At 42.9% G+C, this 15,607-nt stretch overlaps 1 protein-coding gene across 1 annotated transcript in view; it reads left to right on the top strand.

The window, feature by feature from the left end:
- The window catches only part of MAP3K20 (mitogen-activated protein kinase kinase kinase 20), a 134,664-nt gene that overhangs the window by 114,490 nt on the left and 4,567 nt on the right, over positions 1-15,607 (top strand). Inside the window, exons 17-19 of the mRNA XM_075000664.1 lie at positions 3,190-3,306; positions 5,068-5,142; positions 6,210-6,360. Coding sequence (XP_074856765.1) covers positions 3,190-3,306; positions 5,068-5,142; positions 6,210-6,360 — 343 coding nt within the window. The remainder of the gene's footprint in view (positions 1-3,189; positions 3,307-5,067; positions 5,143-6,209; positions 6,361-15,607) is intronic.

Genomic DNA, 15,607 nt, shown 5'->3' with positions numbered 1-15,607 from the left:
AAAGGTGCTGAATTATGTATGATTCTTCATCAGTACAGCAATAGTCCTGTACATCATTATGAGACATTGTTTCGCAGAAGAGATTAAAACATTCTTAGTTCCAGGCCCTGCAACCTATACACGCTACGAGAGGTTATTAATGGAGTTTTTAGGGAGAGTTTCTTGTGGATTTCTTTTTGGTTAAAAATATCTCATGGGACAAAGCTGTGGCAGGTCATGACTCTATATATAAAAAGAAGAGAAGCAAATTAACCACACTTGTGTTATCTCCCTTTAAATCCAGCATAATAAAATGTAGTGTAGCAGGTTTATACATAATGATAAATAACCCAGGTGCTGTCGCTAGATGTTCGACTCTTCTGTCTTTAAACCAGCAGGTTTCAGCAGCTGAGATAGATAATAGCTAAGAATGTAAAGGGAGCTACCAGGGGCCTAAATCGTCAACATGCTACTGCTTTTAATATCAGCGTGACCAGCATTTTTTTCATATTTGTTTCATCTTGCATTACGTCTTACAGTTTTCAATATCCAGGTGCCTGCTAAGATGCTGTTTCTATTTTCCTCGAATCCTAAACTTTTTTATTGCAGCCACTGAATTTAAAAACACAGCCTAAATTGATTCCTGCTTCCAGAATGAGATCTTGCCCCGAGAGGTTTTTTGTATCTGCTGTAACAAGAGGTGTGTTTGGTTGTTTCAAGCTCGTGGCTGATCTTTTTAATGTTTTCCTTTCATTTTTTACCATTGACATTAATATTGTTTTTAAGGTAATTGATATGATCACCAGAATGAGCAGAAGGCCAGATTTTTAAAGCATTTTTACTTACTTTTATGAATTTTAGGAATAGTGAGTTTGAAATACTTTTATGATTTGCATTGTATTCCTATAGCCATTTTCGGAGACTGCTGATTTACTGGCTTGTTCTAAGTCAGAAAAGGATATGAATTCAAAGTTTGAGTGCTTGTGCCTCTGTTATGCTATTGGCGTCCTCTTCAGAGACCAAAAGCTAAATCTTTTATATTTATTTAAACCAAAACTGAAAAGCTAGATATTTAACAAGGCTTTGTGTTGAATTGTAAAGTGCCCAGGGAAATCTTTTTTCGAAGGACATTGTGTAAATATATTTAGAAACAGATTATTTTTGATGAGTCAATTCCACGATGTAAGTTTTTTCCCACTTTATCCAAACTAGTAAACATCCCCAGAGATTTGTATGGCCCTGATTCAGCTGAGAACTTAACCGTGTACTTTCGTTGCAGTGAATTAAATAATTTGAATTAAGCACTGTGTTGAACTGAGATGGACATAAGTGTGTCTTTTCATTATTTCTTGAATCAGCCCTTATATATTACTAGGAAAGAGAAGAGCAATAATCTCTTCTCATTTTAAGCTGCTTTAACTGGTGGAAAGCTAATGTTGCTTATCATATGGTTAAACCTAAAGATTAGTCTATTTAGGGAAAGTAGCTGAATAGTAAACTGATCCCACAAGTTGGGCTGGTCTCTTTTTAATTTTAAAAATAAGTATTTTAAAAGGTAAAATAAGCAATATTTTGCAGATAAAATAAGCATTCATTTTCCAGTTGATATAGAAGGCAGATTTAATGGTTTGGCCTCTGTGGCCTGTGACAGACAGAGAATGGGTCTGAGGACAGAGTTTTATGAAGGAAGAGTTCGTATTTCATTGTATGAAACTGCAGTTTAAAGAAGAAAAGGCCTTGTTCATGCTCTGTTCCTACTGTCACTGGACCTACAGTATTTGGGACAAAATGGTTTATTATCCTACCAAAGAGGCTTCTTCCTGATCCAGAGAGGTGCTATGCACCTTTACTTTGCTGTTGAAGTCACAGGGAGATGGTAGGTCCTTAGTGCCTGTTAGGCCCTATAGTTAATGCAGTAATTACTTTTTTTCCTTTGGAGACAGTGGTTTGATTCACATGGTTTATCAAAACAGATTGATGTTCATCACGTTTGGTTTGGAGGGAAACTTCACCAAAGCAGCACAACATACTGATTTACACAGTGATAGGTATCCTGAATCAAGATTCTGCAGTGCAAAGCACAGGAAGTGACATTGTGGCTAATCTCTATATGCTTCATTATGGTCTTTGGACCATATGTAGTATTACACACAAACACACAGGATTAAGTTTGTACACGTGGAGAAATGGAGGCACAAAAACTTACCAAAGGCCTCAGGGCAATTCAGTGTTACAGCCACAGTTTCAGCTTGAGGACCTGATTTCAGCAGAGCTCATAATCTGTGTAAGCACCTAAATGATGAGGCTAATTTTTCAAAATGCTCTGTGCTCAATGAGGGCCTAGATCTCCTGACTCCTAGGCTCTCTGCTCTCTCCACCAATCAGTAGGACCCAGAAATACACCGTGTGTAGGTTAAAACACCCAGGACCAGGACAGAGAGCCTGGGCATGAGCATAATTTTAAGCAAGTTTGAGTCTTGCCAGCGTGCTCAACACCTGGCAGGATCAAGCCCTTGCAAAGGGGTGAATGCTTCTCACTCGTGCCCCAAGCCAACCACTGGGACTACCCACACACTTTCAGCCAAGCATGTGCTAAATGATTTGCTTGATCAAGGCCATTATTATTATTTTTATATGAAGTTCTGAGGTCCTTGAACTCTAGCAGAAATTAAGAGGCTACAGGGCGATCACTATCACCCAGGAAGACACTTGGGACTTGACATAACAGGGCTCTAATAACTTGTTGCCCCTTTATTTAAGCAGCATTTGATTTCCATTTCTTAGGCACTGTGATCAATTGTTCTAGGTTTAATGGGGAAGGAATCAAATGGGCCCAGTGGTATTAGCAGGACATAGAGCTGATAACTCAGCCCCTTTTTGCTGCCTGTCTCAGCTTGCTTATGGAAACCTCCCATGCATGCCCCGAAACTGTATTTACCTGTTAGCATATGCCTATCTACACGATCTTCCCTAAGCTGCACAGAGGAAATTCTACCATTTAAGAAACTAAAACACTGTTCCAAAATGACATCTGTTTTTCAGGTGTCAATTAATGAGTGCTGTCAGGAAAATGGGAAGGTTAGCCTGAAAATAATTCTGTATGAATATATTCCAAACTTTTGTTTTCAACCCATGTAAGGTTTTGCTGATTTTATTTAAATTTTGTTTTGTTTCCTGTGCTAAAATTGGTAAATTCTCCTTTAATACTAGGACTGCAAATGGAAAATGTATATGGAGATGGATGGGGATGAAATTGCAATAACCTACATAAAAGATGTGACATTCAATCCTAACCTACCTGATGTAGAGATTTTAAAAATGACAAAGGTAAGGGTCTGTTTACAGCCTTCATCAGTTCATAGATCTCAAACAAGTATATTAAATGCTACAGCAGTAGATTTTTGTGCTTGTAAAGTAGCTCAGACTCTTGACAGCTTTTAAATAAAATGCATTTCTTTTGCAGATTTGTATCATAATGGGAGTGATTTGTTAATATTCCCTATTAAGCCATGCTAATGATAAAGAAATAGGAAAGGAATCATTTCAAATTTTCTTTTTACTTCCATTATATTTTTGCTTTATTTGTTTACCACTTTTAAATGAAAGAAAAAGTGTAAGTGAAAAAAATGTTCCACTTACTCAAACCTCCATCCCTCTATCTTTTAAGTTTTGATTTTGTTTTGGAATAGCTCTTAAATATGATAAGTTCTTACACCCACCAAGATTAAAGTTCAGTGCAAAGTGTAGGACCTTGATTCCACAAAGACATTAGACATTCTGTGCAGGCAATGCACAGAAAAGTTCCAGTAAGGGAAGAAAAAATTCTGTCCCTTAACTTCAGTAACTGGAGCCCAAGTGGCATCATAAAATGAGGCTTGTGACCATTGTTTTATTACAAAAATGGGAAATTGTGGCAAAGAAACGCAGTGGGTATTCCGCATTGACCACTGTCAGTGAAATATTAAACCTCTTCAGCTCCATGTCAATGGGGAGTTTAAACTGACTTTAGCATTTGCCCCTAAATATTTACCAGCCCCAGGGTCTTGACTGATTTTAATCAAGGAGATGGAAGTCGTTTTAATAGGCAGGGCGCTCTGTTTGCAATTCATTTAATTGATTGTTTTTATTAATGTGACCCACCCTAATACCCTGGCAATGGAAAACAATATAAATTTCTAAATGACAAAAATATGCAACATCTTGATTGCCAATTAGAATGCTGTTCTAATGTGCCCTGATGGAAAAACTCTTATGAATGGCTTTAACAGTGCATGTTGCTTATTCAGCCTTCATTGGCTCTTTTGTCTTGGGAACCACTGCTGGATCTAAACTCTCAACAGGAAAAAGAACAGGGAATAACAAAATATGGTGTTACTCTGGCTTATGACATCAAAGTCCCCTACTAGAAGTAACACTCCTGTCATCCCTTTGCTCATGTGGCCTCTGAATGCTGGAACTTTTATTCGTAGTGTTAAGATTTGTTTGTTGTTTCCATTTTCTCTTTTGAGACACATCTGTTTGTATTTTCTTTTTCAAAGCTTTGCATGGTATTTTTTTCTTTTAAAATCCTATCAGTATTAAAATTAGATGAGGAAATTGTCAGGTAGAAGCTTAACATTCATCATACAGCTACAGTCTTTTAACCTGGGCGAGAATGTCCTCAGGAGTCTACGTAACTGCTCTTGTATTTTACAATTTCCTCTTTTTTGGCAAGAAATTAAAAAAGAAAAAAAATGTGAGGGTCCATACAAAAATAGTGCGTTTCATATGTTACCTCTGTAACCGCAGCTAGTTTAAATATACTATATGCTACATCTAGAGATTACTGCTAATTTTGGTAATAAACGTGGTATATGAACAAAGAAATAAACAGTTCAGAACTGTGTTGCATTTTGCCCCATTAATACAAAGGGAGAATATTGATGTGTTTACCATGTGAAAAAGAACAATGTCTATAAGAAATGAGTTTGTTTAAAACCCTATTTGGTATAATAATAAAGCAATCAAATGACAAATACTAATCCTCTTCCTCCCCTCACACACACACACACACACATTCTGTTTTGTTGTTGTTTTTTTCCTTTTCAGCCACCATTTGTAATGGAGAAATGGATTGTGGGAATCGAAAAAGATCAGAATGTAGAATGTATTATTACATACGAGGTAAGTGCAGAAAATAAGGCAAATATTTATCCAAGTTGAAAACCTGTAGTATAAGTTCATTAAAAGTGGATCGTAGCACACTTGGACTTAACTGAATATTGAAATCAAGGTTCAGTACTGAATAATTGTAAAATCTTGAGTTTTGATGGAAAACTGAGTATTGTCAGAGACTATGTGTTCAGACTCCTGGCTGGGACAGCTTTATCCCTCAAGTAAGAAAACTCCTTTTTATTTAAACGATGATCACTCTTGATGGTGTTTGTTGAAAAGATGGTGTTTCTTACCTTGTCAGAGAAGTGCTAATTAGCTGAGGAACACAAGGAGGAGGAGGAAGGTCACAAGAGAATGGAGAGAAACATAAAATAAAATCTGGAGACAATTTTGTGGTTTAACATGATGGGAATTAGACTTTTAATTAAAAAGGTTTTGCTTGCTTACTAAAAGTGTTTTATAAAGACCAGTGACATGCTTCACACTGAGGCTAATAATTGAAATCTCAGCTCTGTTCTGAGGCGTGGATTCAAGCAGTGCTAGAGAGATAGGAAAATTCTGGACCTGGCTTGCGGGCCTCAGAAGCGAAGAACAGTGGTTTTCTGCAGCAGGAAAAATAACCCCAGGTTCCTATTAGCTAGTAGACCCTCACAGGAGTAATGGCGGGATTGACTGCAGGATTAAAGAGCTTGCTACTCTGGGCAAGTTCCCATGAGGGGAACCCCTGCAACAATACCTGCCTATTCCCTATCCCTTTTAGCAGAAAGGAATATTTACTTGAAGCACATTTGATTGTATTATTTAAATTTCTTGTTAAAAAGCAAGGCATTTAAATCTTGCCCTTGTAAAGGACATTAGCCAAAAGAGAAATTTGTGATCAGATTTTTAGCACAATCATAATATTGTTATCGAAAATCTTCTGGAATCTAACATTCTCAGAGATCAGGCTAGAAGGTTTTATTAAAGAAAGCTTGTATGCAAAATGATAACACCATCAGAGTGCTACTGGAAGTTCATTGTTGCGGCAGTTTATTTTGTTGTGTCATAAGTCCTAATCTGTTCTGTTCCTTAAACAGGGGGATGTTAGAGCTCCAAAAACCACCAGACATGTACATGTAGTTACATGGAATAAACAAAAAGCTCAGGATGAAGTGAAGTCAGTACAGCTCATGATACAGACCTCTCTCCCAAACTCAGAGGGAAAGCCAGGAAGCCGGTCCAGCTCACGTAAGAAAATAGGTTTGAATGGCATGGTGGTTACTGCTGAAATATGCAAAACTTCTAAAGAACGAATAGCAACAACTCACCAACAAAAATTCTATTTCAGCAATACGGACTAGTCTGACTGCTTTGGCAGGCATCTGGGGTGGCTGTGATGCCCTCATGGGATGTGTATTTGGGAGCAACAGAGCAAAGTCTGAATTTGCTTTCTTACAATTTTGCTACCTACCTGACCCCTTCATGGAAGCCCTTCCAAACTGGAGACCTGTCTGCACAGTCTGTCAGTGCCCAGCAGATAGGGTGTAAATCTACAGTGCTCTAGCATGCTGCACGCGAGCTAGCCAGCTGAACTGTACACTGAAGGTTGGGTAGCACTTTGACATACTCTTGTTTGAGACACTGGTACGTCGGAGCACGCTGTGGAACTAAAGCACTGTTGACTTACACCCCCATTTATTGGCATGAAGAGCCCATGTTGAGGTGACATGGGCTTCAAATGTGTGTCGTTAGTACCTAATGGAGGGTGGATCTGTTCATCAGTTGGCAGGTCCAGTTATCGTTTCCAGGATTACGGCAGTGACCCAGATAGTGGTGCCATAAATGTTTTCACAGCACAAGGGAGGGGGGTAGATTCTAGATACCAGTGGGGCTGACAGCCACTGCAGGCCAGAGGGCAAAGTTGTGGGGGTGGGACAGGCTCTGTGCCCCTGGAAGGGGCAGGACCTAGGGTGGAAAGGGAGGGGCTTAGGGCAGTCTGAGCTTAGCCCCTCTCTGACCCGGGCTCCTCTCTGACCATGGCACAGCCCCCCACATCAGAGCCACATGGAGTGGTGAAGTTGCTGCTACTTTGGCAGTGATGGAGACTGGAGCTCAAGGCACCTTTGTAATGCCAGGCACCAGGACAATTGCCCTCTTTGCCCCACTCATTTGGCGGCCCTGTTAAGGGCTGTGCACAGAGGCGAACACCCAAGGCAGAGCTCAGTTTCACCAGGACTACATGCTCTGGGTGAGGCTTGGGGATTCACTACTGCAAGGATTATTCAGTCCAGTTCAGCAATGTGACCACATTACACATACAGGAGCTGCTTCAGTTGTGGGGCTGATGTAAACTTCAAATGGCTGCGGGGGGGATTATTGTCCTGGTCTTCCCCCAACCCCACCCCTTTTTTTCAGCACTCTGTCCAACTACTTAGCCAAGATGCTGGGTTGAGGATTTCCAACTCCCCCACCCCGCAAGAGAATATACCCCATATTCTAAAGTGTTTCAGGGGCAGTATCAAACTTTAATCCATGAATAGCCACTGAATGAGCATAGGGGGAGAGAGCACAGCAGTCGCTGCAGCGTCCTGCCCTGATACCACCTGGCAAACGCTGGCTGAATCAGTATGTAATGAAAAATGTATTTCTCTGCCTTCATGTGCTGAGAAACTGACGATTAGCCCAGGAATAAAGAAATGAGCCTGCTGTGAGCAAGAGGATCCCTCTGTCTCCTCCCATCTCTTCCTGCCAATAGCTGCAGGGAAAGAGAGTCTCCCCCAGCCCCTGCCTGGCTCCTAGGAGGGAATGTTATCCTTGCCTCCTCTCCCCCATACCACACAAGGGGGCAGGAGTACTCCAGTCAGCTCTTGCCTTCTGACTCCCTCTGTTCCGCTCAAGGGCATCCTGAGGCAGCTGCCTCTGTGCCAGTGAGGTTTGCTCGGCCCACGCATTAGGAGCAACGTTACGATACAGATTCTGTGTAGCTGTCTGCCAGACGAGGCAGGGTGTCCATCAGAGCCATGGACACTGAGCAACATGCAGGGCCGTGAAAGCTTCAGCGTGTAGCTTGCTCTATGTTGGAGGGTAAATCTAGCCTGCCCAGGTGTGACTAAATGCCAGCAGTGCTGAGGGGAAGCAGGGTAATTTGTATTACAAAGTCTTCCAACACATCTCAACTTCCTGGGCCAGCCTGTGCTTGTGATTAGTCACCTCCAGAACCTTTACGGACCATGATTGTTTGGTTTATTCAGTTGGATAAAATTAAACCGTCCTTAAACTGAGGTCACCGCAGTGTCAGGGCCTCTCTCAGATCTGAGTGAGCTGTTGACACAGATGGTCAACCCCACCCCTGTCATAGCTCCATTGCCTTCAGTGAAGTTTTGCCTGAAAATCTGCCTCCAGGACTAAGGTTGTTTTACACACGCACCTAGAGGCAAACTTGAGTCCAAGCTAAAGGGAGCCAAACAGCATTCAGATACAGAAAACTATTTTTAAAAATTGCCAATTCTACTGTGGGCTTATGTTTTTAACGTTAGTAGCACAATAAGGGCAGGCAGCAGACATGAGTACATCATTAAAGTGTCACCTCATCAATAAACTGTGCTGGCTCCCTATGATACCCTAGCTAATAATTCATTACTGTGGCCCTGGCCTTCCTCTCCTCCCCTTCTTTCGGGTCCAGACCCCTTTACACTTTGGCAGTAGGGGTCTCTTGGGTACTGGAGCAATACAAATAATATAGGGGAGTAATAACAAACCAATGGATTGCTACTATGCACAAGCTTAGGCTGTTCATATCATGGCTACTGAGCCATAAGGATTGTTCCACCCTGCAGTGAGGTCAGGGCAGTTCCAAAGCTGCCAGTCTCAGGATGTCATCCTCTCAAGCTCTGCCTGCATAAAGGGGCTGCTGGGGTATGATGATGACGGCTGGGACAAGGAATCTAGTTACAGGACAGCTGTCCTAGCGCTCACCCTGTTGTAACAGAGCTCTGTTTTGCAATGCAGATGGGACCTTCTCACAGCTGGCCCCGTCAGCTGATCCAGGATCGTGGGACTTGGGCTGCAGGGCTGTAAAATTACAGTGTAAACATTTGGAGTCTGAACTCTGGGATTTGAGAGAGAGAGAGAGAGAGAGATGCAGAGCCCAGGCTACAGCATCAACACTGCACCACCGGCCGCAGGTGTTTTCTTGCAGTGTAGCCGTCCCCTAAGGCTCTGTCTTCATTGCAGACTTCACTCAGGTGCTTGGTACCCAGGTCAGCCAAGCCCAGGTGTGAGCAGCCACAATGCAAAGCCAGCCCCGACTTATGGTGCCCTCACTGGTGCCGCATTCACCTGGGTGTGTTACTAGGGCCATCAGGAGGCATCTCCCATGATTCTTTGCAGAAAGATGAGCTGCTGGAGAATGTACTTCCAGGGAATTGTGGAACAACTTCTCTGTCCTTCAGGCAAGGGCAGGGGTTTGTATTAATGGGAGGAGGGAAGGGCAGGGATTTGTATTAATGGGACAGCACCCAGGTCAGGCCCAAGTTAATACTGCAGGAAAGATAATCTTACTGGGCTCCATCTCAGTGTTCCCTGTAAAATGAGCCTGTCTTATTATCAGAGCACCCACAGCCATTCATGGTGGGCAGCATGTGGTTTTATTATTATTATGGTGCACATCACATATGCCTGGGTGTATATAACAACATTTTTTCCACCCAGGGATGGAAAAATAGAGGGAACGCTGCTCCATACTCATTCTGCCTACAGAATATGTCAGAACCAGAACAAAAAAGCAGTAAAGTAGTACTTCAAAGACTAACCAAATAATTTATTAGGTGAGCTTTCGTGGGACAGACCCACTTAGACTAGCACGGCTTTCTCTCTGTTACTATGTCAGTACCAGGTTTTCCAACTCTGAATCAAGCAATGAGGAGAGAGAAAACCTGCTTCAGGCCCACAGAGATTTTCAAGGCATAGAAAAAGTTTCTCTGCAAAAGACAGGTGAGGTCCCCACTAGGAAGCTGACAGCCTCTGTGCAAAGAGTGACACAGAAGAGCCATTAAAACAGTTAGTGTATTATTTCAGGTGCATCAAAGAGAGTATCTCCTTCGGGGGACCAGTTAGTGGTAGTTTCCCTGGTGTTACGAGATGGCTGCTTGCCACATGAGGCAAGGAAGCAGGTGTGCTTCTGCAAAATAGTAACAACCAGAGTCTCAGATTAAAGTTCTGAGGCTGCTGTTCCTAGGTGCGTGAGGTCAGTGTTTTGCATCCACAAGTGAGGGAGACGAAAAGAGAAGACAATAGCATACATAGTACCTAGAAAGCACAAATGCACATACTACACACATTTCTTTAAAGCATTAACTTACCAGGAGAAGGCTAAGAAACGTGGAAAGCAGGTCACAATTGTCTTTTTCAAGAGAGTTCATCTTAGTGTACAGACAGAGCTGTCTGACATGGCGGCATCACAATCAGCCCTTGACAGGCAAGGCTCTTCCCCTTTGATATATTTGACATAAAATTGAAGTGATGTAAATCCCTCAGGATTCAACTAAAGCCCAAGGAAGAGGGAAAAATACTATGGGACTTTTTGCCCGCTTGCCAAGCCTACAAAATGGGAATGATTTTCTATTAACTCTCTAACAAGAGAAGGTATTTAGTTTGTGTGTGACGGAAAGTGCAGCAAACCAGAGACCTCTGAAAATTTCCCATTACAGATGCTGTGGTAGCACCTCTAGTAAAAGGCAGAGCTATTCTTCCTCAGAAAACCAACAATAAAATGGAGGAATCTGTACTTCTCAGCTATAGCTATTTGCATTTCAGTTGAGTTTAAGCAGCCTGTGAATACCAAGGCTGTGGTTTCCTGCTGGAGTATTAGCATTTTTTAGGACAAATCCATTTAAATCTATTTTGAACAAAATTACTAAGGCTTTATCGTGTCTGTCGACCTGGTTGGGTGCTATACAGTTTTCAGCCAAAGTCATGGCTTCCAGGAAAGGGAATTCCAAGCTTCCCTGTACCCTACCCTTAAATCAACAGATCAGGGAGGCCTTCTACTTCAGGGGCAATGTGTAGAGCTGTTTGAGAGACAGAGAGTATGGCATTTCAGACAAACAGGACTGATTTTCAGAAGGGCTTCAAATCAAGTTGTAGGTGCTGAGAATATCTGGAAACTAAGCCCTCCCTTTCTTTTTTTTTCAGCATCCACCAATGTAGAACCTTTCCCGAACAAATTACATCTACATTTCACGGTCAATAGTGGACCTCATGAAGTCTTTCATTCTTCTCCCTTTCTTGGCTATAGAAAGACCTGCTTGTATTACTTGTGTTTAATCATGTTGGCGACTCCTTATGTATTTTTTTTAATTTGACTTCATCCTAACTTTATTTTTCTGAGTATTTATTTATGTTTAGATTTGGGTGTAGCAGGAAGGATTTTACAGAAGTTTTCGTATAACGCACCCTAAAGTTGGTTAGACTTTAATTAATCTGGTCTAATTACACAGCTGTTCTGCCCTCACCTGAGCATGCCATTTCTGGCTCTTATACACTTTGTAGATGGCTTTGTCCTGCAGGTATACAGTGGTTTGGTGGGCTCTGGATGGAGACGAGGTTCTGACATGTTAATGACTTTAAAAATCAGGGCCAAATCCTTGTAGTGGCAACAAAGGCAACCCCAGGTGCAGGGATTTACAATAATCCAGCTTCACAGTGATGAACTGCACGGACCACAGAAGCAAGAGCCTTATTCAGATGAAAGAACAGTTTCCTAATCAGGCAGGTAGATGAAGGCGTTTGTCACCATGGAGCCTACTGGATCCTTTAGGCTTAATGAAAAGTTGAACAGCAGTCCAGGCTCCCTCAGGTCAGGCCCCACGGGACGGTGGGGGCGGAGGTGGTGGGGCAATCTGAAGCCCAGCTGTGCTCATCTTGGCCTGTCTGTCATGGCTGCATCCTGCCTCCACCGGGAGCTGCCATTACTCTGTCTCCAGGGCGGCTGGCTGCCGGGCGGGGGGGGGGGGTGTGTGTGGAGTGGGACTCCAGTTGGGACTTGGCAGCGACCCCCCGCATCCCGTCCCGCCCCACTCTGCTGTGCTGGCTGGCTGAGAGCCCTGTGCTCTGAGCAGCCCCACCTGCCCGAGAGCCCTGGGCGTGAGGGGGGCTGGGCCCATGAGGTGGCTGGGTTAGACTCTGCGCGGGGCTCAGACCTGCATCCCCTTCCTCTGGGACCTAGTGCGGTGGGCTGGCAGGGCAAGTCCACAGCACGAGGTGGGGTGGCCCCACCCAGGAGAGGGCAGGAATCCCTGCTGGCTCCCTCTGGTGTGGCCAGAGAGCACATGAGTACTGTACATGCTCTCCACGTGCTCTCCAGCCAGCAGCTGTGCCTGCGCGCCAGCAGGGAGCCGAATACGGGGCAATTAACCCCTTTGTTGAAATAAATCAGGATGGATGGTCACCCTAGTTACATCATTATGAATGTGGCCACCAAACTATCAGGACTAGCGTACCAGGAAGTGCTATCTGCTCCTGTTTCAAATTAGTTCTTTACATATTTGGATGATCTTTTCTGAGAAACAGGATGAAGGCTCCTCAGGCTGGGTGGTGCTTGGGATACGGATTATGCAAGATGGATTGACTATCCAATTCCTTATCTGGTATACCTGTGCCTGCTGGGATTTGCTGGCAGGATGGTGAAGGAATAGAAGATGGGGAGGAGTTCATGCAGGAGTGTTGTGGGGAGGGAGAGCAGGGCAGGAGGATGGTTGTTGTGTTGGTGGATGAATTCAGACCAGGTGTTGCATCGCTTCTGCCTGTGCACTTCATGTGATGTAGCTTCTGTGTGAAACTCAACAATCCTGGTCAGTGTTCGTGTGAAGAGGAGTTTGAGGCAAAAGCATCAACAGTACTGGGTGTCAGATGATTACACAGCTCTATAAGCACCTGGCCCTGTGATCTGGATGGTTTGCTCCCCTATGGGATGCTGAAAGAGCAGGTTTTCTTTTCCGTATATATTCCACATTGTGACTTCCTGCCTTTTATTGGTTCCTTAGTCCTTGAAGCACTTGTCAGCGGTCCAGGTGGAAAGCTGGCCTGTCCCATGAAGTTATCTCTCCTTGTTTCAAACTTCTTTTTTACAGCTATCAGGGTTTTCTTTGCAATGGAGGTTGTTGAATCATTTCCCATGGGCAGTAGCTGAAGACAGATCAGAGGAGATACGTAAAACTAGGCTACAGAAAACAAAAGAAGACATCCTATAGGAAGCAAACCTGCTTTGGTGGCTAGATGGGATGAATGGTTTAATAGGTCTTTTCCATTTCTAATCTCCATGATCTACACAGGGGCACTAGTGGTTAGGTTGCCAGTTGTTAGGAAAAGGCAGGTGTTAGTAGTGGGTGATTCGATTGTTAGAAACGTAGATCGCTGGGTTTGCAATGACCGGGAGAACCGTATGGTGAATTGCTTGCCTGGTGTGAAGGCTGCAGATCTCTCGAGGCATCTAGATAGGCTGATGTGTAGTGCTGGGGACGAGCCAGTGGTCGTGGTACATGTTCATACCAACAACATAGGAAAGGGTAGGAGAGACGTCCTGGAGGCCAAATTTAGGTTGCTAGGAAAGAGATTGAAATCCAGGACCTCTAAGGTTGCATTCTCAGAAATGCTTCCTGTTCCACGCACAGGGCCAGGTAGGCAAGTAGAACTTCAGAGTCTCAAAACGTGGATGAGACGATGGTGTAGGGAGGAGGGTTTTAGATTTGTTAGGAACTGGGGACACTTTTGGGAGAGGGGGAGCTTATACAGGAAGGATGGGCTCCACCTAAATCAAAGGGGATCCAGACTGCTGGCACTAAACAGTAAAAAGGTCACAGAGCAGTTTTTAAACAAAGAGATGGGGGACAGCCGATTGGTGCAGAGGAGCATGTGGATCGGACAGAAACTCCTCTTAGAGGAGAATCCGTCAATAGAGATACTCTAGGCTTTAGTAAAAAAGAGAGGAGGGGAGATATCAAACAATGGACTAGATCAGACAAACAATCATGTATAAAAGAATCTAATACATCTGGGATGGAAAGACAAATAAGCAGAGGCAAATCTTTAAAATACTTCTACACAAATGCTAGAAGTCTGACTAATAAGATGGGGGAACTAGAGTACCTTGTAGTACAGGAGGAAATTGACATAATAGGCATCACAAAAACCTGGTGGAATGAAGACAATGTATAGGACACAATGATACCAGGATATAAAATATATTGGAAGGATAAAATGGGCCATGTGGGTGGCGGAGTGGCACTGTATGTGAAAGATAACATAGAATCAAATGAAATAAGAATTTTGAATGAATCAAAATGTTCCCTGGAATCACTATGGATAGTAATTCCAAGCTCTCCTAAGAATATAGCAGTAGGGATATATTATCAACCGCCTGATCAGGGCAGTGATAGTGATGTTGAAATGCTAAAGGAGATTAGAGAGGCTACCAAAATAAAACACTCAATAGTAACGGGGGATTTCAATTATCCACATATCGACTGGATACGTGTCACATCAGGACGAGATGCAGAAATAAGATTTCTCGATGCCGTCAATGACTGCTTCTTGGAGCAGCTGGTATGGAAACCCACAAGGGGAGGGGCAGTTCTCAATTTAGTACTGAGTGGAGCACAGGATCTGGTCCACAAGGTCACTATTAAAGGACCGCTTGGGAATAGTGATCATAATGTAATAACATTTAATATTCCTGTGGTGGGAGGAACACCTCTGCAGTCCAACACTCTGGCATTCAATTTCAAAAGGGGGAATTATGCAAAAATGAGGAGGTTAGTTAAACTGAAATTAAAAGCCAGAGTGACTAGAACAAAAACCCTGCAAGCTGCATGGAAGCTTCTTAAAGAGACTATAATAGAGGCCCAACTTAAATGTATACCCCCAAATTAAAAAACGCACTAAGACACCGAAAAAAGAGCCACCATGGGCTAACACCAATGTAAAACAAGCAGTGAGGGATAAAAAGGCATCTTTCAAAATGTGGAAGGCAGATCCTCATGAGGTAAATAGAAAGGAACATAAACACTACCAAATTAAGTGTAAAACTGTAATAAAGAAAGCCAAAAAAGATTTTGAGGAACAGCTAGCCAAAAGCTCAAAAAGTAATAACAAAATGTTTTTTAAATACATTAGAAGCAGAAAGCCTGCTAAAAAACCAGTGGGTCCCCTAGACGATACAAATACAAAAGGAGCAATCAAGGACGATAAAGACATTGTGGAGAGACTAAATGATTTCTTTGCTTCAGTCTTTACGGCTGAGGATGTTGGGGAGATTTCCAAACCTGCACCATTTTTTGTGGGAAATGAAACAGAGGAACTGTCCTGGATTGAAGTGTCATTAGAGGAGGTTTTGGAACAAATAGATAAACTTAATGTTAAGAAATCACTGGGACTGGATGGCATTCACCCAAGGGTTCTGAAAGAACTCAAATGGGAAATTGCAGAACTATTAACAATA

This window comes from Carettochelys insculpta, chromosome 8 (genome assembly GCF_033958435.1).
Source record: "Carettochelys insculpta isolate YL-2023 chromosome 8, ASM3395843v1, whole genome shotgun sequence".
Lineage (NCBI taxonomy): Eukaryota > Metazoa > Chordata > Testudines > Carettochelyidae > Carettochelys > Carettochelys insculpta.
Note: the sequence above shows the minus strand (reverse complement) of the source record. Positions and strands in the feature narration are given on the sequence as shown.